A 26,637-nucleotide genomic window follows, 5' to 3' on the forward strand; every position below is an offset into this window, starting at 1 on the left:
CAGACATGTAAGTGGGAGGTCCGGGGGATGGTAGGGGCGGTCGGTTCTGATGATAAAACCTTCAGATAGCTGTGAGGAGACGCCACGAGGAGGTGGCTACAACGGAGCTCCACTCAGCGTTGAGTTTTCTAAGAGATTGACAGGAAGTGTACCAACTGTCTCTGCTCTAGCAACGGGGGCGGTCTCGCGAGATTGGGATACCTACTAGAGGGAGGAGTCTAAAGGCGCCTCTCTGAATGGGGGATGGGAATATCTGTGGCGCAATCATTGCGCGAGATTGGGCCTTGGTCGCTGGGGGCCCCCCGCCCCCCCATACTTGAATCTCGCGATACTTCAGGTGCTCCGGTCTGGAACCAAGGGTAGCTTCTCGCGAGAGCCCGTGCTGCGGGCTCTGTGAGGCCCCGTGTGTTTGTGTGTGTGTATATGTGTTAGTGAATGTGAGTACGGGGAAGCAGCGGCCGCCATTTCAGGGAGTCTGCGGACGCTGTCGCAGGGTTTGATCCTGAGCTGCCGAAGCCGCTGTCCTGCATTCCCGCGCGGGCTTCTCTAATCCCATTGTTTCTTTTAGATTCGCTCGGGCCTATCCGCCCTCGGAGCCCGAAATTCGGGCTGGGTGGTACCGCGGCCCGGGCCTAGCGGCTTAACAGTAGCAACAGCGGCGGCAGCAGCAGCAGCAGCAGCAGCCGCCCCTCATCCTTTCTGAATACGAGCATCACAGGGGCCCGGAAGCCCGCACAGGTAAGGAAGCATCGCGGACCTGTGTATTGTCAGCTTTTCTGAGGTTCAGTTTTGTTTTTTGGTTTGAGGGGCACTCTTTAAGCGGTCTTTAGCGATGAGGGGGTGGTTTTCGAGAAATCGGCCCTATTTCGGCGACCGCGCCCTTATTTTCCGGTCGGCTAGGTTTCAGGGTTCTTGGGTGGTATGAACCTCAGGGGAGCCGCGGTCAGATGGAGACCTGTTCCTTCGAGGCCTGGGCCGGCCGCGACCTCCCAACATGGCGCCAGCCGAACGCTGCCATGGCACACAACCCCTCCCGACCGAGGGAGTTTCCCTTACCCCTAAAATGGCAGCGCGGGTTTTGCGCGGAAAGAGGCGCGCTCGCTCCAGCCTGCCCGAGTTCTGTCTTTTGAGTTCATCGCAGGCTTTTTAAAATCGAACATTTAATCTACTTTCGTGTGCGCGGTCTCAGAGGCATTTCAGATTTAATTGTGAAGCTTGGTAAAGTGCGCCACTTTAGTCATCCAGCGTTTTTGGAGGTTTTTCTGAAGTTTTGGATATTCAAGTAAAATTGAGCAGAATTGAAACGTTTACTCAATAGAATTACCTTTCTTATTTTCATAGGCGTTTAGAGAAAATGGCAGACGATATTGATATTGAAGCAATGCTTGAGGCTCCTTACAAGAAGGTGAGAAAAAACATGTCGGTGAGGTTTATTTATTTCTTAATTTAGCATTATTCACGAAACTACTGCTGAAATGTAAACTAACCTCCCCGGAGCCCTCTTGATTTATCTTATCACAGATGCATTACGTATAACTTACAAAAGTAAATATATGCTATTGATGTAATAATATTGTGCAGTAGTTTCACTTCAGCGTGATGAATAAATGCCCATCTATCTCTCTTTGTAGACTTGCCTAACGATATCTCACCTCTACTCCCATGAATTCACCTTTGATTCCAGTGTGAACTGTCAATCATAAGGTAGTAATTGAGTGACTTATCGCTGTACCGTGGTCCCCTAGGTAAAATGACTCAACTAAGAATTACCAGCTCCAGTTTGGTATAGCAAAAAGGTGAATGTAGTGGTTTGGGAAAATAGCAGGGGTCCAAGAATAACAAAGCACAACCAGTCTGTGGCAAGCAAATCTTTAAATAAGATAAGTCTTACAAGAAGAAATGGGTGAGATTTAAAATTTTTTCTCTATCTATGAAAGACTGGTGATAGTAAAATATTAAAACAGGCAGGTGAAGATCTGCTGTTAAGTTAAAAATTACTGAAATTCTTGGATCCCTGAAAAGAAGAAAAAATTTAAACAAAAAAGGCAGTATCACAATTTATAGTCACTTGATGACTGTTTTACTGTTCTCCATATTGTTTTATTTTTAGTTAGTCCCTGCCATAATATTTCACACTAGAAACTACAAAGGAATTATTTTGGCTAATATAGCCTTTGACCCATTTCAGTATCACAGTAAAAGTAAAGTGTCTTTTCATTCTTTCACCAGTTGGTGGTGAAAATAGCAGTATGCATGCATTGTCACTGGTGTCACAAACTAAGCTTTGTAAGTTAGCAGTTATACTCCTGTAACTGATGTGATCAAACTTTAATAAACATTGCGCTAAACCTTTTAAAAATAATACATTTGTTTTGGAGTGTATAGCACGACCATGTGGTACCAATTTGGATGAATTCTTTGTAGCTTTAAATAGTGTACATAGATTTGTAATGCTTAGACTCTTGAAGAGCTACTTTTCTATTTTAATGTTAAGATTCTTGTGTCTTAGTTTAACGTGGATGTAATTCCATGTAAACAGGTATGGAAGTAGGAAATGTTTAGGCTGGACTGGTGGATTATTAATTGACTTTCTTGGGTTCTTGGGAGTCAACATTACTAAAGCAGTGTGAATCCCTGTTTGCTTCAGGGCGAGATGTGTGACAGAGGTGGCATCAAGCTCTTACAGTCCCAACCCTCCAACGGAAATGGGCGAAGATCTCAGGAATGGCATCGGTCACAGGAAATCGATAGTGGCTGGCTGCTAGCATGGCCACTTGGGGCTTAGGCAGAAATAGAGCCATGGTACTGACCAAAGGGACGATAGCACATGGAATAAAACTCAAAACAGGACTTCATTCATGTTTTAAAGAAATTCTATTTAACCACTTCAACACTGAATCTGGATTACTTAATATCTATATAAGAAAGTAAAATTTAACATGTTAATACGCATTTTTATTTTTGTATTTTGATGACTTAAATGTAAGCAACAAAGTGGTTAAACAACACATACCCATCTAAATTTTTTTATAGCCTTCCATGTTAAACCATAAATAAGTAATTAGTTTTAAAATTGTTTTGTATTTTCTTATTCCTGTTCCCTTTACCCTTTGACAACTTGAAATGTTACCACTTCGTCCTCATGATGTTCTTCTATCAACCCTGCTTAGGATGAGAACAAGTTGAGCAGTGCTAATGGCCATGAAGAACGTAGCAAAAAGTAAGTTTTAAGAAGGGACCTGGGGTGGGGGGAACTTTATGTGATTGGTACATTTTAAAGTTGTGTTCCTGTGGCTAAAGCATCAAACTAAGGTGCTCTTCTGACTTTTCTTTGCCTCTTTTAGAAAAATGGTTCTTTACCTTTTGGGACAAGAAACTATTTGAGTATGAAAAACTATGGACTCTTTCCCTAGATTTTAGGATATGGTTTCAGGGACCTTTCGGACACCTTCCCCTCGAAGTCCGTAACAATCTGGCTAAGAGTTACTGTGTTAGAGCTTGTCTTTTGTCTTAAGTTTATTAACTTAGGCTTAAGGTTTAGTCATGTGATGTTAGCAGTTAAACTATCATATCCGCTGAAGATAGCTTAGGAAGGAGAAAAGGTAGTGAATAATTAGGCAGTGGAAAGTATTGTTCCAAATCACCAAGTCAGAGCTGTAAGTTATTGAAGCTCCTTGCTGCTTAAAGACCCTTTTTGTTGTAATGCTATGGCATACTTAAGTACTACTTGTGTTTCTCTTCCTGGCTTTTGTTGTCTTAAGCTTTTTAAACTCTAACAGACTTAATAGTGAGAATGGAATTTTTAAAAATTAAGTAATGGAGTTATTTGAAATGAGTAAACCAAAATAGGAACTTAGTGTTACAGACTTGTGTATAGACTATAGTATGCAAAAATCTAAAGGAACAGTATGAATCAAATCTATAAGATTGGATCCTATTCTTGGAGTTTCCTTTCAGTTCTAAAGTTAGTGATTCTTAATATCAAATAGTCACGTTATAAACATTAAGTCGTTTTATTAGCATATATTTTTGATGACATAGTAAAACATTTTCTCATGTTTGTGACCCTATAATTCATATAGAAAAATGGTGGTAAAATAGCCATTTAACTTGGTTCTTTTTGGCTGTTTTCCTTCGAGAGTTCACAGTGCTTCCTAGTACATTACTTCAGCATCCTCACAACTTAGGTAGATAATTTGTAAAAAGAGAAAATTGTCAGATTGGATTGGATTATTCAGGCTTTGCTACCCCAACTTTTTTTTATTGTAATTCCCCTAAAATAATGTAGTAGTAGTGGATAAAAATGATGATAATTTGTAGAAAATGTTCTACATTTTTTCTGATACAAGCTTGGGTGGGAATCTGTTAACAGTTCCTCACTCATCCCAACAGATTATGAGTTTAGTTTTGTGGTGGTGTGAGGCAACCAACCAGTCACCGCATGGTTTAATGTTACCTGGTTTTAGACGTTTACCATGGTAACTGTTTTCTAATTAATGGTTCTAATTTTTAATTCTGTAATCCAAAGAAAACCTGGGAAGGGAGTATTCATATAAAGTGACTGAAGTGGTCTAATCTAGGTATGAGGGCTAGAGGATGAAAAAGATCTCAGCCTAAGTGCCAAAAGGATAAGAACACACACTTTTGGGCACAGACCTTTTTGGTACCATTCTCAGATGTCGTTCCTTGCTATTAATACCATCTCCAATTTATACTTGTTTTCATCCTGCATCTAAGCTCATTAAAGGCTACCAAGTTTTCACAAGAAAATTTAGCATCCAGCTCTCAGTGACTGATGCTCAGTGGTCTTTGTTTATCTAATGTAGGGTCTTACGGGGCTAAATAGAAGAATAGAAAATTTTCTTTGATCGTAGGGTCCTTTGTTTAAGGGAAGAACTTTTCTTCGAAACATTCCCAGTTACTACCTAGTATCTTTTAAAATACACAAATTATTTTTCTGTCAAACCCTTCACCCTCAATTATAGCTGATTAAACAAATGGCTCCCTTGTTGAATTGGGAACTTTTCACCTACTTTTTAAAGGAAATTATTATTTAAATTCCAAACTTATATAGAAGAAAATTTTGGTGTTGAACGATAAATATACTATAAAACAAGTAAAGTGTTCTGTGCTTTAGTCTTTAGTATGAATTCTCTTAACCAAAGGAAAGTCTCATGTTGCATTTTTTCATCTTAAAACTTCATTGTCTTAAAAGCTATTGAGTGTTGGGATGTAGTTTTAAGGTCATAAGAAAATTTACATTCTGAGGAATTGAGAGTGACTAGTAAATGTTTTCTTTCCCCAAAAGTAGTAATTCTGATTCTCTCAATACATCTACTCAATTGTATTCTGCTAGTGAAAGGAACTAAGTTTAAGATAACACAAATTGGTTACCAATTAGTTTACTTTCAAGAGTTACATATTATTATATAACCCTGAGTTTGGCAAGACATCTAAGTGTATATCTTTTAAGTGCCTGAGCTTGCCTTTTGGGAATGTTATTTGTTAGTGTAACCAGTTTTGCAAAATCTAAACCAGCATCCATTCAGTTAAGCTCTTATTACTCAAAAAAGGATAACAATAAAATGACACAGTTGAAATATATTGGCTACTGTGGTGTGGATTATCTATAAATTTTGGAATAAATGACTTTTCTATTTTTTTTCTTATTTTCCAGAGTACTTTGCATTTAAAATTTAGATCTTCTTACATGGAAGAGGTCAAATCCAGTTATAGCAAAACACCTTTACAGCAGAGGCCATATAACCAAAAAGTCCAAAGGCCCAGCCCAGTGGACCATTTACTTCAATGATGTTCAGTACAAAATTCCACAGTACAAAAAGACTTTGGAAAAGTCCCTTTTAAGTTGTAACAGGATTTGACTATTTTAATACGGATTTCGATAACCCTTACTTAGTTAACTTAATGTTCTTCGAAGCTGTAATTTGTTAGAAAAGTATACTGCTTTCTTGCACCCTTAAATTTTTGTCTGAGCTTTTATGCAGAGGATTTTATATTCTGAATGTTATAGTATGTTGCTGTCTTTTTACCTGTCTGGGGTTGCCTTCAGATGTGGGTGGGGACCTCAAATTGTAATTAGCTCTCTAATTTTTGAGTCCTTTCCTTTGGTGAAATAAGTTTTGGGCCTAAAAAGAGGTAAATAGGGAGTTTGGCTACCTCTCTGCTATGGGCCATCTATGAGCAGAACAAAACTTTGTCTTTTTTGTGGGAGATGGAGTTACTTTTTCACTTTTCCCCTGATTAAGACTTTGGATTATAGATATCACACAATTCTTCAGTCTAAGATAACTGTCAGGTTTTGCAGGCAACAAAGTTGGAATGTTATCTGTTGCCCTTCTGGGCATTGCTTTGATGACTTCTATATAAATAATGAGTGTAGCCTAATTTTCTGTCATGTGCTACCTAGCATATACATTTCTGACAGTCAGGTGGATTATCTTGAAATTTTAGACAAAGTTTCTGCCTCCTTGGAAAGCTCTACATCTCCTTGTGATTGGAGTGTGGGTTTCAAGATTCCAGAAGGTGGGTGTCTTCATTTTCTATTTTCAATGCACTCTAAGATGACCTGCTTACAGGTTCTCTGAGGCAGACTTCAGTTGCTCTTGTGCTAACTTTGCTTTGATAAGGACTAAACAGTTAATTAAGTATCCAAATGATGTAGAGTTGTCAAATGTTAATATCTGAAGGCACCTCTAAATTTTGGGTGATGACACAGAGGTATAGATTGTAAGATTTAATATTGAAATGAATGGGTTGTATACTGTGAAGAATATAGAAATGAACAGAAAATATGACTGACTGGCTTTTTTACCTTTCAGAGTTTGAGATTTTATAAAGATTTATATAGACATTGATTCTTGTTTTTGATTGCCCCCACAGGCTTGTATAAACCATAAAAAGTGGCATATTCCATTTTCTGGTGTACTCATTAAATAGCAGTAACTGAAAGGGTCACAATAAAGTCTGGGAGTGACAGAATGCATTTCACTGCATTAGTTTACTGTCCTTTGCCATTACTTGTAGTTTTGCCCATGAAAACTAAAATAATGATGTTTGTATAAAGGCTTGTTGAAAGTATATTTATATGTATAAATTGGGTCAAAATTAGCTGAAGGGAAATAAGTATTTAATGAAAGTATGTGTATGTATAATCCAGCACTAATACCACAAATGCTAACATTGTTATAATTTTGATTTTATTACTATTTTGTGGATTACGATGATACCTGTTGGCCAGTTGTATGATGACCAAACTTTATTTAAAAGTTCAAGTTTTGATCAGTACCTACCAGCAAGTCCTTTCTTTGTTAAAACTAGCTACCTCCCAGGAGATTCGTCCCTGCTCTCTAAAATAATTCTTTGTAAGCAGACTGCTGATTTTCAGTAGTAGAAGGCAAAGGTTGGGTGTTATTTACCTTACCTAAGAATTGTCCATAAGTAAGCTTATGTATCATTGTAAGATAGTAAAAATAGTGAAGTAAATTTACAAAAAGATCAAATTTCTGACCATAAAAGGAAGTGTATTTTGGCAGATTCTTAAAAACCAGCAAGATAATGGTGATTTCTTTTTTCTTCTCAGGAGGAAAAAAAGCAAGAGCAGAAGTCGTAGTCATGAACGAAAAAGAAGCAAAAGTAAGGAACGGAAGCGAAGCAGGGATAGAGAAAGGAAAAAGAGCAAAAGTCGTGAAAGGAAGCGAAGTAGAAGCAAAGAAAGGAGACGGAGCCGCTCAAGAAGTCGAGATCGCAGATTCAGAGGCCGCTACAGAAGTCCTTAGTATGTAACTATAATTATGATTTGGTTTGAGGGTCATTCTCTGAATATCCAGAAAGGAATTTAACCTGAGTGATTTGAATGGTGAAATTCTATTTTTTAATGTGATTACGTAAAGATGTTAAGGATATTGGCATTGAAAAGACTAGTAAAATGGAAAACTTTCCTCTTAACGTACTAATACTAGGCATACAGATACTTTATCTCATCTAAAAATTTTGTATGCCAGTCCAAACTATATTTATATTGAAGCACTAGAGTGCTTTAAAAAAAAAAAAAAAAAACTTCCTATGTAGTGCCAAATACTTGGAAATGTTAAAGGTACATCAGCTGATAGTTATTGAACATAAATTTATTTAAAATTTTAAAGCTCAGACAGATACGTTATAAATAAGTAGAATTAGCCAAATGTGTAATTAGTTAAGAGTCTTATTTGTGGCCGTTTTCAGCTGAAATGACAGACCTTTTATGAATTTGGTATGTGCTCTTGGATAATGATCATTTTGCGGGCTCATACATTATTTGTATTTAAGGATTTTTAATCAAGCACTAAATGGTGCTTTGAAAGTTAAATCGCCATGGAAAGTTGGATTTGGTGGTTTTCAGTTGCAAATAAGTTTCCTTGTAGTCATTAAAACCTTCAACTGTGTTAGTAATTGGTGAGACTACCTATAATTCTTAAGGATTAAATGTAGTAGTCCTTAGAGCTTTATGATGTTCTTTTCTTTTAATATGTTATTGTAAACTGAGATATAATTGTCTAAAACTTGAATGGTTCAAGATGTAATTCAAAGACAAATGGCTAAATCAGAGAGCCTTGGCTCTTTTCACTTGGACAAGTTAACCACCCTACCCTTTTGTTTTCTCAACTTTTAAGGAAGTGTTAACAATTGACAGATAAACTTAATGAGCATTGAATGAGAAGAAAATGTAAATAAAACACCCACCACACTTACTGTTATTCATGAAATGTTTTGGTATTTGAAACCACTAAAGTTAGTATCACTTTTGAGTTGATTCTGGTTTTTAAATCTTTAAAGTGAAAAGAATTCAATTCCCTTTTTACTTTGTTCCTCCTAGCTGCTTATTTCATAAACTTTTTAAGAGCTTAAAGGGACCACAATGTTCTCTAAATTCTGAATGCTGTTAGAAAGTACTTTGTCCTTTTTATCAAAATTTACTGCATCCTTTTTTACTAGAATGAAATAAATAGGAAAAAGGTTTACCTTAATTCTGAATACTATTTTCTCTGTTGAATGAGGAATACTTAATGTCAACCTGTGATCCCATCTGATTAATGATGATTTGGTTTTTACATTTGGTTTTAGGTGATTTTTAACTATGAAGGCAAAAATTGGGATTTTAATAATTAAAGGAGAAAGAAAGTATTTATAGATTCTTATGTGAACTTTAATTTGTCCAGTAAATGTACATTCTTAATTATCACTTAGTTTGAAGTGCAAAGGACACAATACAAAACAATTTATTTGGAACTGTTTGGGTGTTGTAAGGTACATGTAGAGTTCATGTAAGTGAATCCAAATGTGGGTCACAGACCACATTTGGATAGATATTTATTTCATTTTGCTACTGGAAAAAATATAACAGGATGAGCACTAAGGGACATAGGACTGTCCTATGTTAATTTGGTCTTTTAAAATAAAAGGCTCCAAAACTGTTGGGGCTTGGAAGAATTTTTTAGACTATGGAATAAAACTTTTACAGTAGTTGGCTTTTTGGTCTTCTTTGAAAACACTTTAGTATGTTAGATCGTCAAAACAATTTTTGAACAATTGGTGAACAACTTTATGTCGTAAATATGGAATGTTTTGCCATAAGAAAATGAAGTATGATGTGCTAAAGGTAATCCCTGAGACTTATTAAACAGAAAAGTTGGAGTTTCATGATTATGTAAATAATTAGTCCTTATTTTTTAAAAGAAGTCCTTCAAACAAAACATAACATGTGTAAATGTGTTCCTGAGAAAGAGTGTGTGAAGATGCACACCAAATTGTTAACTATAGATACTGCCAGTGTGAAAGAAGTTCTGGGTGATTTATTTTCACTTTTTTAACCTGAGGAATGCATTCATGAATGTGTAATTTTTTATTAAAGACTATGAACTAAACAAGTGAACATTTTTAGAATTTAAAAAAATTCGAGGCTGTGTAAATAACCTTTGGTCTTGGCACCTCTCAGTGGTCCAGTATGGATAACTCTTAAGAGCAGTTTTGCCTGGGATAGAATTAAGAGAAAATATCTGTTTCCTCTTCATAATTGAGGTGGAAAAGAAGCAGCCTAAACAATGTTAAACTTGCTGGAGAGCACATGAACGTGATCTTAGCAAGACCCTAAACCTGTAACTAGTGTAATTTTGTGTTTCCTTTTTAGCTCCGGACCAAAATTTAACAGTGCCATCCGAGGAAAGATTGGGTTGCCTCATAGCATCAAATTAAGGTTTTTAAACATACTTCTGAATTGTTTAAATTGTTTTTCAAGGAACTAATGTGATGTACTTGTTTGGGTAACTTCTGAAACTTTTTAACTTTGCAGCAGACGACGCTCCCGAAGCAAAAGTCCATTCAGAAAAGACAAGAGTCCTGTGAGGTAGCTGTTGTCCCTGTTTATTTCTTTAGAGCTTTTAGCATTTATAAAGCTTTTGCAGTTTATGCTACCGCTGTTTAATGACATCAATTAATTTGGACTATACTTAACCAATCTTCCTTTTGTGTAGTACTAGTGTATTTCTAAATTTTTAGCTTTCATTTTGATTTCATGTAACAAAGTGGAGCAATGATTACCATTTTAATACTTATTTCTCTTATATAAACTACCTTTTTTAAATGGTAACTAGAAATTTTTTAAATAGGCTTCACTCATTGACTTTTGGAATTAGTCAATTTGAGTTATTGAAATGGCTTCATGTGGTAAAGTAGTAATAACAATCCTGAGTTTTCTCATTTTGCTCTTTCCTGAGAAAAAGTATTTATTAAATTTTTTAAGTCTTAACCAAATTGACTGGTCTTTAAGTGGTACTTTTTCTTTAGTGCTTGAATTATTTTCCACTTAAATAAACGTAAGACTTATTTTGGTCAAGCAACATTTGTTAGCATTGATCTTTACTTAGATTCTGACTTCCTTAAAGGGCACTTTTAAGTTTGAGTTTGTCCTGTTCCTTGGTATGTTCTAATTATTCTAGGATTTGGTAAAAACCTTAATGATTTTAAAAACTCCTCTCCTTGCAACATATTGAGGTTTTTGTTCTAATATTTAGCTTTCATAAGAAAATCCCCTTTTAATTCTCATTCTCTGGATCTAGTTCAGCTTTATATACCTCTGTTTTACAGTAATATGTTGAAAATCACTGGCTCATTTCTTAAGGGGATGTACTACAGTATTACAGATAGTGTATTTCAAAAATACTTCCAGACAATGTCTAGAATATGGATAAGAGCATGTTTATGCTTGTATCTTTAAAGATTCACTTAGAACCTTAACCTTAGTGATATTTTGAAATAATATTATTACTTTTCCTTGTAATTTTTGTGGTTAAATTTAATCTATTTTGCTTTTGTGCTTTTCTCTCTTAAGGGCACTTTAGTTCCCTCTGTAAATTTAGGAGGAAATGCTAGGTTATTTTAAAAAATGAATAAATTGAATCCCTTACTGATACTTGTCTAGATAATTTCTTTTCAGTTTTGATTTGCTTGTGGATACTGTCTTTTTTATCCATTAAGAAACATTTCTTTGCTTACTATTTTGCAGTATTAGTAAAAATTATTCTAATAGCCAGCTTACTATTTTAATATGTTCATCTCAATTTGATAAATAAAACAAAATAGTTTTTTCATTTGGTATTTTACTTTCAAGTTTACCATTTCTGATTATCAAACTAATTTCACTTTATGGTTTTATGGTTTTGTTGTGGGAAATCCTCCTTTCTACTAAATTCGTACCAGTCTGATTTGTAGGTAGTCAGGTTATTTCCTCTTACTGTTAAACTCTCAGGCTTCTAATTGGCCCTTTATTATCCTGGGGAATTACTGTTTGAGAGGCCACTGGACTTTTGTTCTAACACCATGTAAAATATCAGAAGAAACATTTGGTAAACTGTCATCCTGTTCAAGGAATTGAGTCACATTAAATTCATTGACATTTTGCATAAACCTGGTTTGGGAATAGTGACAAACTAGTTTCAGAAAACTTTGTTTACTAAAAAATACACTTTAAAAAGAATAACTTATAAAATCATATATTTTTTTACTCTTGCTAGGGAACCAATTGATAATCTAACTCCTGAGGAAAGAGATGCAAGGACAGTTTTCTGCATGCAGCTGGCAGCAAGAATTCGGCCAAGGGATTTGGAAGAGTTTTTCTCTACAGTTGGGAAGGTAATCTTAGTCTATTTAGAGAGCTCAAATAAGTGGAAATAGCAAACAATATTTTAATAATAATACAGCAGGTAAAATAAGACATCTGGACATCAAACCTCTTGATTTAGTAGAATTTAGGGATTTTATTTTCGGTGACGTTTCTATTTTGCCTCACTTGGAAGTTAATTATGTTGGAGTTGATAAATTTTACCATGTATTTGTCAAAAGATAGAAATGTGGGCTTAAAAGTTTACTTATTTTTTAAAAATTATAATGGTTTCTACCTTCGCTGCATCATTAATGTGCTGCTTGTCTCCTTGAAAATATAATGGTTTATGCTGATGGTTGCATAAATAAACAATCTTGTATTAAGTGTGTGTTCTCTTTTTAGGTTCGAGATGTAAGGATGATATCTGATAGAAATTCAAGACGTTCCAAGGGCATTGCTTATGTGGAGTTTGTCGATGTTAGCTCAGTGCCTCTAGCAATAGGATTAACTGGCCAACGTGTTTTAGGAGTGCCAATCATAGTACAGGCATCACAGGTAATTTTTATTAAGAATTCGATCATTAACATACTGGAAACTTGCTGTTGCTTAGTGTTGTGCTGTACAGTGTCTTGTGCTTTACATTAAGGACCTGAAGTCAGATGTTTTTAGGATAGTTTTTTTTTTAATTTTTAACTTCGAATGCTTTGATAGTGTATTTTCAATCCTATCCTGTTCCATTTTAGTATAAGTTGTAAATAACTTTCACGAAAAAGAACTTGAGAACTTAATCTAGAATTTTATTAATTTGTGATTTGTTGGGGATATAAGCGTCTCAGAACATGTTTTCCTTTTCCAATCTTTAAAATGGAATGATTTTGTCATTTTTGATAAATTTATTCACAGGATTTTATGAGTAGTTTGAACAGCTATCAGTTCTAACATTTCTTGAAAATAAGATAATTCAAAGGTGAACAGTGTTAACCAGTGTCACCATTAAAAAAAGGAATTAAAAAAAGATTTCAAACTAGTTCTGAGAATATTTTAAGATAAATTGTGATTTATTCTTTGCTGATTACAGAATTGACAATATTTTAGTTCATTTAGATGTGAAAAAATAGGGATGTATCAATATATTGAGTATATAACTTGAAAGTATATACTCTTATAATTCATCATCAATATCTGAATAGTCATATTGGTTGCTTTTGAAACTGCCGAAATAAACACCCCATAACTTACCAGATATTCTGGTTACTTCATGAAACTTAATTTTAACATTAGTTATGCATAATCTTTATAGCCAGATGAAACTCGAAATTCTGTTTTCACTGCTAACATTTATGTAATTATGATGAGATTACTTACTAGCTCTATCACCTCTAAAAGGTGATCAGAGGTCCTATTTAATATTTTAGGAGTACTTAATATTGGCTATTTATCACTTTATTTAATATAAATAATAGGAAAATAATTGTTAGGAAATGGGAAATCATTACTCAGTTCACTTTTTGTGATGAAGGAAGACAAGCCTAATAGTGTGTAGTTTGACCTGACACAGGGCTGAGAACCATCAAATGCATGTGATTTTGAATTCATGTAACTTTAATCTGTTGAGCTGTACTACTCAAGGTATGCAAGTCTGTTACAAGAAAAAGAATTTGCGTTAGAATGGGAATTGAGAACTATCAATTTTGATAACTTGGCTTTGGGAAAAATTACAGCTGAGCTGAAGATTTGATTTGGTTTATAGTGTCATAAACCCCTTAATGATAGTGTTTGGTGAACTTTACTTTGAGTAACAGTGATCTTAAGAGTACATTTTAATGAATATTGAAAGTATTTAACAATTCCAAGAATCAGTCTTTTTTTCTACATTAGCGTGTCTGATATGCATCAGATGGCATACTGTAGTTTTATGATTTCATTTTATATATGAAATGCGGTGTTTGATGGCTCTTTATGACTTGTGCATGCTCTTAAAATTTAAAAAAAAATTATTGTAAATTAATATAACAATTTTTATTTTAAAATTTGACAGTTTAACCATTTAATTGTATAATTCAGTGCCATTAATCACGGTCACATGTAAGTGGAATTATACAATATTTGTCCTTTTGTGGATGACTGTTAAACTCAGCATAATTTTGTCACTAGCTTTTGGCGTCAGTTCTTAGCAAACCTAAGGTGTGAATGGAATTCACTACTCTAAATGATTTGTGTTATTGCTGTGTGATGTGCATTTTGTTTTATGTAGGCGGAAAAAAACAGAGCTGCAGCAATGGCAAACAATCTACAAAAGGGAAGTGCTGGACCTATGAGGCTTTATGTGGGCTCCTTGCACTTTAACATAACTGAAGATATGCTTCGGGGGATCTTTGAACCTTTTGGCAGGGTAAGTCTCAATTTATTCAGTGGATCCCTAGTAGTTCTTAAACCAATAAAACTGCATAATAATTTTTTTATATCGTTTTGTCACGTTTCTATAAGATTAATTTTAGGATGGAGGAGGGTGGTTCTGTAAGGTTTTTGTGACAGATTGATAATTTCCCTAAAAAATATTTGAAGATAGACTATTAACATGTTTTTATTTGTAATGCTGCAGTGAAATGCATAATGAATGTTAGAATCATTTTTTAAAACTCAATGTGAATGATAAAAATGTACCATGTGTTTGGAGCAAGAGAATTTTTTTGTCCTTCTGGTAGTTTTTGTGTGTGTGCGTGTGATGCTTTCTGCTTCCTGAAAATTTAGGGATATGTAGAGAAGCTTCTCTACTAAATTAAAAAGTAATTAGCTAGACTCTTATTTTTATCTAGTTGGTCTTCACTTTCAGAATAGACGTTTTATTTTAAAATAAATGTTAATAGACTGTGCTCTGGTTTAAAAGGTTCATTGTATGGCCATAAATAAAATCTTGGTTCCTGCTGTACCTTATTCACTACTAATGTTCATTGCCCTTAGATATACTTTTTAGTGCTTTTTCCCCCCACTTCTTTCACTTTTATTTGCTTTTTTTCACTTCGTTAGACTATTTTTTCAATATTGTTAAATGTAGAGTGTTGATTATATAGGTGTTTATTGGCAATAATACACATACAAATGGTACACAGGTCTTCATTGTGTGGGTTGGTCAGTCATTACAAAATGAATGCATTCTGGAAACCACCAGAATATGAAGAAATACGATACTTGGGTGCTGTATTGTAATTTTTCATGCTTTCCATGTATGGATAGCTTTATTGAGTTAGTGTGGTGTGATTCACAACCCATACAATTCACCCAGTTTAAAGTGAATAGATGATTGCTTTTTATATTTACAGAGTTGTGTAATCAGCGACATCCAGTCTTGTTTATAAATATTCCATTGTTTGGGGCAATTTGTCATGTCTGGTATTGAAATAATTTTTGGTGTTTTCAGCATAATGGAAGCAAAGATAGTGATTTCATTTCTCACTCCAGATTGTACTTTACAAAGGACTGTCATTTTGTGATTTGCTTCTGAGGCAAAAACTAACATGGTTGACTGTTTCCTACTCCCTATTGCATGACTTTTTGTTTGGAAAGATTCTAGGCTTTAAGATGATTTTGGGGGTGTTTTCAATTATTATTTAGGGAGAGGAGATGTTTCCATCATGTTTCCAGGAATAAAATTTTCCCTATCCTTTTCACTTACATGACAATGTTTTTTATTTTTAGATTGAAAGTATCCAGCTCATGATGGATAGCGAAACAGGTCGATCTAAGGGATATGGATTTATTACGGTAAACAATTACTATGAATAACATTATGACTTAAAAGTTGTTTATCTAAGTAGTATAGTAAAACTTCATTAGTTATTGATAGTGGGGAAGGAGGCATTATTAATATTTAAATTAACTTGCCATTAGTAGCTACTGAGTATAGTCATACATGTGTCCCCCAAATGTGAAAATTTAACTAGTTTACCATTATCCTGTATGTGGTGAATTTGCGTAGCCAACTCTTTATGTAATTGAAGTCTGACTCCTTTATATGATTTCAGTTGAAGATTTGCAATTCTATTTTTACTTAAAATTCTTTTTATATGTATATACCTTGCCACAATGATCAGGAATGCTTACTTAAAAGTGTTTCTGGCTAATTATTAAAGACCAGTCCCTGATTTAGGGTATAAGGTGGCAGCTGGATAAATTGCAAATGGAAGTGTCCTTTTAACAGAAAATACATTTTCTGCATTACTTCATGGTACATTCCAGTTACATAGCAGTTTTCCAAATGTATGCTCTTAATAACCTTGGAAGATTCTGGAACATTTTTACTTTAAAATTCAGATAGGTCCCAATTTTAATCAAATTATAATTTTATATCTAAATTTTTCATAAAGTGTAAACGTGTTCTGTAGTGTTAGAGAATACTTTTTAGGTCATCTAGGGATTTTTATGTACCTAGAATGTGCTAGTAAAGGGGAAAACTTAGAAAACTTAACCATTTTATTTCGTTTCTGATAACGGTGTGGTTGTCCCCCTATAAAAAGATGTGTGGGATTTTTAAAGGGGATTTTACATGTAACATTAAATCAAGGTTTGCAGACTAATAGCTAAAAGTATTTAGTGTTTTATATGTGGTTTAGCGCTTAAATATTTGGTCAACTATAATATTAAACATCACATGCACAATAAAGGTGTACCGTGCAGAGCATTTTGTTTTAATTCTTTAGTATTCGCTAAGTATTAACTATTTACTGTGATTTAGTGATCTGTATACAAAGCTAGGTTATGTAAATATACATGGTGCTGTGTAAATGTTTCCTGTTTTATAACTAATTGTTTCAATTTCAGTAACAGAAATTTTATATTTTTTAACAGTGAACATTCTGTTGACAGATTAATCGATGGGTATAGGTTTCTTCTGTTAAAACCAGAGCATGTGAATTCGAGTCTGATTTTATCTGCATCTTGGAATTAAGAATTTTCACAATTTCATTGTCAAGGAAACATGGTCCAGGATTTTGTGTTATAAATAACATGTGGTCTATAGCCATGCCACCCTAAATGTGCCCGATCTTGTTTGATCTCAGAAGCAAAGCAGGGTTGGGCCTGGTTAGTACTTGAATGGGAGACCACCTAGGAATACCAAGTGCTGTAGGCATTAAAAACAATAATAGTAAAAATAAAAATAACATCAATGAATTTTTAATTTTTTTCTGAATAGTTAATATTTATGAGGGAAAAACCACTGCTTTATCCCAGCACATCGAAAGGGGTTTTGATGTTTGAAAAAAATTACTTTTCACATTTTGTTACTAAGATTCCTTATTTTTAATTATAGATGTTATTACTTAACATCTTTTCATTCTAAACTACATCAGTAACTATTTGCATGGACTTAATGGTCTGGCCAGGTTGGTTATATTATGTATAGCTTGCAATTTCTATTTTGTCATCCACCCAGCGATAATTATTGAATATTCTAGACTTAACAAGTATGTATTTCCTTATCTTGGTTAAATATGTAAGTTAATAAATATACTGGACTTTTTTTTTTTTTTTTCCTCTCAATTATACAGTTTTCTGATTCAGAATGTGCTAAGAAGGCTTTGGAACAACTTAATGGATTTGAGCTGGCAGGAAGGCCAATGAAAGTTGGACATGTTACTGAACGTACTGATGCTTCCAGTGCTAGCTCATTTTTGGACAGTGATGAATTGGAAAGGACTGGAATTGACCTGGGAACAACTGGTCGTCTCCAATTAATGGCAAGACTGGCAGAGGGTGAGTTTTTCTTAGTGATTTGGGGGGAGGAGTGGGTATGGTAATGAGAAAGGTAACCATGTGGACTACTAAATGGAAAGTGATTTCTTATTTTGGAGTTGACAATGTCCTTGGGCAGCACTTATGTGTAGTTAATGGAGTTCCTTGCCTTAAAGTTTTAATGGAATCTATGGTGGTGCATTTTGAGAACTACAACATATATTGCAGCATTTATTTTGCTTTCTGTAAGAATTATATCTTTTATATTATATCTTTACACTTCAGAATAAGTTTTGTTGTAGCTCTAATAGCATGTGCTGCTTGAAGTTTAATTTAGTGAAGCAGCTTTTGTAGTAATCACCCAGAAAAATAGGCTTTTCTGCTCTTAACATAGTAAGGACTTTGAGACCTGGTTTTTTTTACAGGTACAGGTTTGCAGATCCCACCAGCAGCACAGCAAGCTCTACAGATGAGTGGCTCTTTGGCATTTGGTGCTGTGGCAGGTAGGAATTGAATCTTTTCTAATTTGAAATCATTGTTTTTTTCACCTAATTCGAAAATTTGCCAAATTTTTTGCATTTAAAAGGACTTAACTGAGAATTCAATTCATCAAGTACTTTTCTTAGCCTATAAATTGCAAGAGTTCATGTAAGGAAGTGGAGATACAGGACAGAATGAACCAGTAATCATAAGCTGTCAGGGTATTGCTCTTGAACCCTGCACACCAGTTTTTAGTTGAAATTGCAGTAAATTAGACATTTCAAAATACATCAGTTTTACTGAAACCCAAGGAGTTTATATTGCTTCTAAGGAAAAAAATTTTTCGTAATGTTTTAAGTTCACAAACCTACCCAGAGGCCTTTAAATCAAGCTTTATTGAAGTGTAGAATCAACAGTGCAGAGTGAACTGCTTTCCTAAATGGTATCTGTTATTTTGAGATGTTGAAGTTACAGGATAAAGTTCCTGGAGAGGGCAGGAAGGTTGGAGAGAATGGAATTTATTACGGTTATATAACGGGGTTTGGTTTCTGAAACGCATTGTTTTTCTTTTTTACAGCTTAATTTTGTGAATTTTTGTTTATAAACCTTTATGATAGTCCATATCTACAGGCTAGAATAACGTTTAATTTTGAAATGTTGAAGACTTGCTTTTAGAACATCTAAGCACTGTGTCGTGGACCAAATTTGACAGAAAAGAAAATATGGCAGTTTATATTATGAATTGGTTCTTTGATTTTATCTATAAAGTGAGACTGTAAAAAATAGATATGATGGATTGTGTGTGTGTGTGTTAATTTTTTTTTTTAGTGGGCACTCGAGTTTCTGAGTACCTTTAGAAAACTTGCCTTTAGTTGTACTTCTGTCAAATTGAACAATTTATTTTGAAATCTGATAGGTAGTTATTCTCTAAAATTTCTTAACAAAACTATGCCAAGTGTATCCTTATGAGAAGAAAAATTATAACCACTATTTATTTTGACTTTTTAAACAAGTACTAGAGATCTAATTTCTATATAGTGAACAAGTAGTCATAGATGTCACTTGGTATAATTGAAGGTATTAAAGGAAATACACCTTAGTCTGTAGTTTGAAAATTACAAAAATTATTTAATCTGAAAGCTGTGATAATATTGCTTCCCATTGTTCAGGTCATTCTTTCAATGATTTAGAAAATGTCTGAATGTGTACTATGTTATAGGTAATTCACGAAAGGCCTAGTGAACAAGATTGGTTACCTGCCTTCAGTGATGTTTCGCAGTGACTTAATGATTATTGGTTTCTAAGCAATCTTGGGTTATATCCCAATTTGCTGTATCAAATATATTGGTATGGTCGTCTTCGTAAACAATACATTCACCTAATTGAAGATTTTTCAATGTTAGACATTTTTATCCTTAGCCATTTCTCCTATGATTCATGATATATGACAACATCTCTCTAGGCACACTCAATTGTGTAGCTTATTGTGATCAACTAAAATTCTAGAGGTCTACATGGGTTCTGAAAATAGCCATTTACATATCATTACCCCTTTTCAGTGTTTGTTGACATGATTTGTTGACATGTTTTTTTGTACTTCCCATAAATTGATTGCTACTGAGTTAATAACCACTCAATTTTTAGGTAAAATGTTTATGTAATGGGTGTTTTCCTCCACATAGTCATTGGTAAAACCATCCTTGTTAAAATTAAATAAATTGCTGAGGGTTAATGTGGTTGAGGCCCTTATCCCCCGAGTCTTTTAAAGCAATTTTTTGAAACCAAGTGTGGGTCATCACTATAACCACATGTCTTTAATCTGTAAGTTATAGCACCTTTCTAAGATAGGATCCTTACCTTTATGAAACCCATGCTTTGTTTTCTAACTTGTCACAAATGACCTGAAAAATCATTTTTGAAATTTTGATAGGGATTTATTTACAGTTAAAAAAGCATGGATTTCTGATACCTATACATTTTTTCCCATTTTAGGAATAGAAAGGACAAATTGTGTTATAATTTAAAGTTTATTGACAATGTTCCTATGGTCATATCTTCAAGTTCCTTCAATACATACCAGTTAAATTTCTTCAAATCCTTGAGATGCCAATTTTGAGCACCTAGGACCCAGGTATACTTATATCCCAACATTACTTGGGGTGTAGATCCCTTTTCATTTTCACCCATGATTTATGATCATTTTCTCTACTCAGCAAGAAACCAAAATTGCATTAAAGTGTTGCAGTTGAATTACATGTTAATGAAAATTAGATACTGAATCTAAATTTCTATGTTTTATATTTCTGTAACTTGAATTTTAAGATAGCTTTTCAACACTGGCATATCCTTTACTATTCAGACTTACTGCTGTTTCATTTACTAGCAGTTTACCCTTAATTTGCCTTTCAATATAGAAGTGTTTATATGACAAAACATATTGGTAAAAATCTCCATCCTGTTTATTTTTAGTACTGACTATAGATGGCTTAAATTTTCTTGTCCTTCACAGATTGTGGTAAACCCAATTAGATTTTTCCTGCCTTAATAAATTTCCAGACTAGGCCATGAAACCAGACCCAAATAAAACTCACATCTGGGCTGGACTGCACTGTTTAAATCTTTTTTTTTTTTTTTTAATATTTTTTATTAAGTTTATTGGGGGAACATTGATTAATACAATTATAATTTTCATGTGTGCATTATAGTTTGACATTTATATATTCTATTGTATGATTGCCACCCAAAGTCCAGTTTCCTTCAGATCCCAAATATTTGATCCCCTATACCCACTTCACCCTCCCCCACCCCCATATTTTTTACTCCCTTAATTTCCATCTACTTCTCCCCTCCTCCCCCTCCCCTACCCCCTACCCTCTGGTAACCACTAGTCCATTTGGACTGTTTAAATCTTAAAAGCACTTTAAAAAATTGTGAATACATACAGTTAGAATGGTGTCTTTCCCGCTGGGAGATATTCCTGCTACTGAATTGGTAGATTAGTAAAAGTGTTTACAGCTGTTTGATGTGTACTATTGCAAGGATTACTGTTTTTTAATAAACTTTGAGAGTTTAAAATGCTTATTGCCACTGATACTTCAAGCAATAAATAGTTACTATCCCAAGTACTTGGAATTGAATTCTCAAGATCAGGGTTTTCATGTATTTTCTGACCGGTGTGCTTCCCTTTCCCCATTTCCCATTATTCCCATGTGCAGAGTAGTATAGTGGAATACTAGAGATGTGGAAGAGTACTAGGAATAGGATGAGAGAGGCATAAGTAAGTTTCATAGGATAGGAGGAAATAAGGCCCCAAAGCCTTGTCAATGAGGAATGGGGAAGGAGGTTTGGCTGCCAGGTTTTACTATAAGTTCATTTTCATAAACCCTGCTACTGTAGTCCTCTTTTATTAATGCTTTCCTGACATTTACCCTGTTAGTTGAGGCTCTTCATTGTTCCTGCACTGAGCTGTAGAATTCTCTTTTGTTATAGATTTGCAAACAAGACTTTCCCAACAGACTGAAGGTGAGTTGAGCTCTTTATTTGTCTTTCAAGTAGATGTAAATGTAGCAAGACATAGTTGTTTATATTTATTATGGTAGTTTTTATTTTGAACCCAGTTTGGAAGAGTGAGATACAGTGTGTATATACAGTAAGCTATCTGGTGTAATGTATGTGTCAGAAGGCCTAATCAGAATTATTACAGTTGCATAGATAAGTGTGCTTTTTTTGCTTTAGCTTGCTTAGAATTATTTTCAGCCCTGTATACTTATTTTTGTGTTCTGATTGTTAGTAAGTTTTATATAGAAGTCAGAAAATGAAATTTGTTGTTTTAGTAGACAACTTTCAAAACAGAGTCTGTGAACTTAATTTAAAATTTGGAAAAACTGACTCTTAATTGCAGTGGTTTGTTTAAGCAGTACCAAGTAATGAGAAAATTAGACTAAACTGCATGCAGGTTTCTGATATTGCAACAACTTTTAAAGTATGTAATTTTTTCTTTGTTTTTAATTACTATGTGAATATCTGTCATTTATTTAGAGCAATTTGCCATGGAGCAAATGATCAATTTTATAGAGTATAATTTAAAGTCATTTAGCAAAATTATTCTACATGAGAGAGGTCTTCCACATTCCTTGATAGTCAGGAGTTAAATGTATAATTTTCCCAGCAAATGGGACAATTGTACTCGATCATTTTTCTCTGACATTTTAAAAAGTAGAACTAGTGTGTTTTGTATTAACTACATTTCTGTGCTGAATTCATTGTGTTCTGAATTCATCTAGGTTGAGCCAAAATATTTCTATCATACATTTTCTTAATATTTTTCAGTATTCATAGTACATTATCATAGTTGAGAAAGTGGAAAAATAAAGTTCTCAGTTGATGTATAATTTATCTAGGGTTGTTTCAAGCATACTTCATTTGTTTGTGATAAAGTACATAAGCAGGTTTCAGTTTTTAATTGTAATACAGGTATGGTTGCATTGTTAACTTTCCCCAATAGAATCTGACATGTTAACTTAGCGTTTTTATTTTAATATAAAATTTTATGAAAGTAAAAACAAAGCACTTGTAATTCTATCAAAGTCATTTTTTTAATGATGTATTTCATGCACAGCCATAATTTTAATTCAGTAGAATATTTCTGATATTTCCTCAGGTGAATGTTTAATTACCATAATTTCTAATGCACTGTTTTATCCTTAGCTTTGTTTGTTGTTGTTATGTATTGGAATGAAATTTGATCAAATGTTAAGATTACGGTGAGTTATATAACAGCTACTGCTAATGTTTTATAAATCACATAAAAACAATGGAGCAACTGTTTTGGAAAATGCTCTTCAAACTTAAAATCAATATGGGTTTTAAATGTTGCTCCTAAACATTAAAGTCTGTAGTAGTTTTTTAACAAAAAATGACTATTATAGATGTAGTCATCTTTTTAGTGTTACTTGTGCTCAAACAGACCTAATCATTTATTAATTTGATTTTATAATAGGATTTATAATCATAGGATATTAAATCTTAAATGCATCAGTTATTTAATACATCTTAGTTTTAAAACTTAATTATTTTATAAAATTTAAAATTAAAAATATGTAACTTATTTGTTCATGGGCAGGAACCTAAGAAATAAAGTAGGGTATAGATTATTTGGCATGTAAAGATCATGTTTTTGTCATCCCCTGCTTCTCCTGGTATAAACTCAGCAGTCCTGCAAAATCATTTTTTCCATTTCATACTTTGCCTTTCTGGGGATTGATTTATATTGATATTTGTGTAATTGAATTTTGATTGCATGTAGAGCTTACCCCTCTAAAAACAAAACTCCCTACTTTCTCAAGATTGGCTACTTTAAATATACATTGCCTTGGTTTTCTGGCAACTAAAATGGAGTAGTTATATACTTCAATTGCATTATTAAGTAAGATAAATTAGTAATGTGGCTGACTTGACTACCCTAATTTAATGTTTTGGGTCAGTGGGTTTTGGTTTTATTTTATACTGATGCATTTTCCATGAAACTAATTTCTCTCTCTTTTTTTTTTTAGCTTCAGCTTTAGCTGCAGCTGCCTCTGTTCAACCTCTTGCAACACAGTGTTTTCAACTCTCTAACATGTTTAACCCTCAAACGTAAGTAATATACTTTGGTCAAGTTTAGAAAGGTATACTGTAAAAGCTTTAATGTTTAACTTTTCTAAATTAACTCAGGATATTCTGATATACTTAATTCAAACAGTGCAAACATTTTAATTGTCTTAGCACAATTTTTATGCACATTGCTAATGATTTCCAGATTCTGTTTTCCATTTATATTTGTGAAGTTTGTATCAGTATTTATTTTGATTACCAGTTCGTCAGATTTTCACTTTGAAACTTTAAGCTTATTTCAATATGATAGCGGAAGAGTATTCAAATTTTCTTTTGATTAGTGCTTGCTGTGAATCAGAAATAATTCTTTTCTACTGTTTAGCTAGTGATTAGAATACCATTCATTTAATCAGTCTAACATCTTGTTGGTTTTCTAAGTCATGTTTATAATGTATTCTAATATATATATAGGATTTTTTGTTCAGTTAATTTGATAAATCAACCATATTTGATAAAACATGTTTCGTACAATTCCTAATAATATACCTGAATAATTTGCATTCATACTTGTGGTTTATCATAGACAACATTGGATTCTTGTATTCTGTTAGCTTTGTGTCTATGAAATGATGATGATAAAACTGTTGATATGAGTATCATTTGAAAAATGCCAATAAATTAAATATTAGTGTTAAAAATTTTAATTGAAAGGATGCATATTAAAAATTTTTTATATGGATAAGAATGTATGTAACATGTTTTTAAGTTTGAGTAGTATCTAATAAAGTTTTAATTCTTACAGAGAAGAAGAAGTTGGATGGGATACAGAGATTAAGGATGATGTGATTGAAGAATGTAATAAACATGGAGGAGTTATTCATATTTATGTTGACAAAAATTCAGCTCAGGTATTGTGATCTTTTTAATAAGCAAAGATAGGCAGTTGTTACTCTTTTCGTCTTGAGTGTTTTTTCGTTGAAGAATTCGCTTTAACATACCAACTAAATACATACCCTCTAAAACAAAGACAGTTTCAATATAATTATTAGAGCAGGCCATTGTGTAGCAGTGTTGCTGGTTAGTGTTGAAATCTTGTCATGAAATCCTGGCCTCTTGATTCATTCTTCAACTTTAAAGTCTTTGGGAGAATAAAATATATTCAGTAAAATTCTAGCTGTGCATATTAGCTGGTGAAACAATTATGTGTTTATAGAGCAGTGAGGTTTGCTATAGGCAATTCGAATACAACTATTTGATTCCATGGAGTGTATCACAATGCCTTTTTTTCCCCCCGTTATACTTTAGGGCAACGTGTATGTGAAGTGCCCATCAATTGCTGCAGCCATTGCTGCTGTCAATGCATTGCATGGCAGGTGGTTTGCTGGTGAGTTTGATCTTTTTTTCTGAGTGATGATTATTAAGAGTGTAATGAATCTAAGTGAGAATGTTAAACTACACATCTGTTTCTTTCAACAGGTAAAATGATAACAGCAGCATATGTACCTCTTCCAACTTATCACAACCTCTTTCCTGATTCCATGACAGCAACACAACTACTGGTTCCAAGTAGACGATGAAGGAAGATATAGTCCCTTATGTACATAGCTTTTTTTCTTTCTTGAGAATTCATCTTGAGTTATCTTTTATTTAGATAAAAATAAAGAGGCAAGGGTCTACTGTCATTTGTATACAATTCCTGTTATCTTGAAAAAATAAAAATGTTAACAGGAATGCAGTGTGCTCATTCTCCCTAACTAGCAATTCCCACTGTATACAAAGCTGTTCTCTAGTTCTGCCTTTTAAATGTACATGTAGAAAATTACATTAAGGATCTATAGAATTAGCTCTAGGGGAACAAATGTGCTTAATGTAAAAAGGCAGACAGGGATGTAATGATGTTTTTAATGTTTCAGAAGCCTAACTTTTTACACAGCAGTTACATTTCTCATTCACTAATGTTGATATTTGGCTAATGGTTTAGAGAGGTTTTTGGAATACACTTTTAGTGAATGGAAATTCAAGACAGCTAAAGGGCTGTTGATTAACATCTCATCTTGCATTCTGATCAATTGGCAAGAAAAGGAGATTTCAAAATTAACATTTCTGGATGGTATCTTTTCAATTAATGTATCTGTAAAAGTTTCTTTGTAAATATGTGTTCTGGTGTGTCTAAGATTCCAAACAAAATGATCCCTGCATTTCCTCAAGATGTTTAGTGACAGTCTGGTAAGCAAAGAAATAGGAAATGCAGAAATAGGTTTTGTCTGGTTGCATATCTTTGCTCTTTTTAAGCTCTGTGAGCTCTGAAATATATTTTTGGGTTACTTCAGTGTGTTTGACAAGACAGCTTGATATTTCTATCAAACAAATGACTTTCATATTGCAACAATCTTTGTAAGAACCACTCAAATAAAATTCTCTTAAAAAGGCCATAAGAAAATCTTCATTTTTGAAATGTTTTAAAGTCATAGAAACTTGAAAATAGAATACTCGTTTCTTTGACTCGGTATTTGCCTCTTTGGGAAAATCCTTAGCATGCACAGTGTGGATAAATTTGCCCTCAAGTTGTCCCTGTAAATTGCTCCATATCACTATATTATAATACTATAGTTATCTTAGGGCAATGGATAAAAACTTAGGAATTTACCAAAAATAAAAAGAATTCACCCAGGCCTTAAACC

General features: G+C 33.7%; 1 protein-coding gene and 1 pseudogene across 14 annotated transcripts; both read left to right on the top strand.

Annotated features, from left to right (window-relative positions):
* The first annotated feature begins 419 nt into the window (after window positions 1–419).
* RBM39 (RNA binding motif protein 39) lies at window positions 420–26,386 on the top strand. Of its 14 annotated transcripts, XM_036229470.1 has the most exons (19): window positions 421–738; window positions 1,342–1,405; window positions 1,632–1,704; window positions 3,171–3,220; window positions 6,472–6,543; window positions 7,601–7,795; window positions 10,184–10,249; window positions 10,346–10,399; window positions 12,066–12,183; window positions 12,557–12,709; window positions 14,409–14,546; window positions 15,851–15,916; window positions 17,701–17,905; window positions 18,310–18,387; window positions 21,836–21,886; window positions 23,917–23,998; window positions 24,759–24,864; window positions 25,262–25,340; window positions 25,433–26,386. In XM_036229470.1, exons 9-19 carry the CDS (start codon window positions 12,121–12,123, stop codon window positions 25,531–25,533), a joined length of 1,122 nt encoding a protein of 373 aa, XP_036085363.1. In that variant the 5' UTR covers window positions 421–738; window positions 1,342–1,405; window positions 1,632–1,704; window positions 3,171–3,220; window positions 6,472–6,543; window positions 7,601–7,795; window positions 10,184–10,249; window positions 10,346–10,399; window positions 12,066–12,120; the 3' UTR covers window positions 25,534–26,386. The 14 variants fall into 14 exon arrangements, with proteins under 14 accessions (XP_015982755.1, XP_015982756.1, XP_036085363.1 ...); XM_036229469.1 differs by having other exon boundaries at window positions 1,632–3,220; XM_036229467.1 differs by lacking the exon at window positions 6,472–6,543 and having other exon boundaries at window positions 2,648–3,220.
* Window positions 17,164–17,282, top strand: LOC118610325 (annotated as a pseudogene).
* Window positions 26,387–26,637: the final 251 nt, after the last annotated feature.

The sequence above is a fragment of the Rousettus aegyptiacus genome, unplaced genomic scaffold, assembly GCF_014176215.1.
Source record: "Rousettus aegyptiacus isolate mRouAeg1 unplaced genomic scaffold, mRouAeg1.p scaffold_m13_p_12, whole genome shotgun sequence".
NCBI classification, from domain to species: domain Eukaryota; kingdom Metazoa; phylum Chordata; class Mammalia; order Chiroptera; family Pteropodidae; genus Rousettus; species Rousettus aegyptiacus.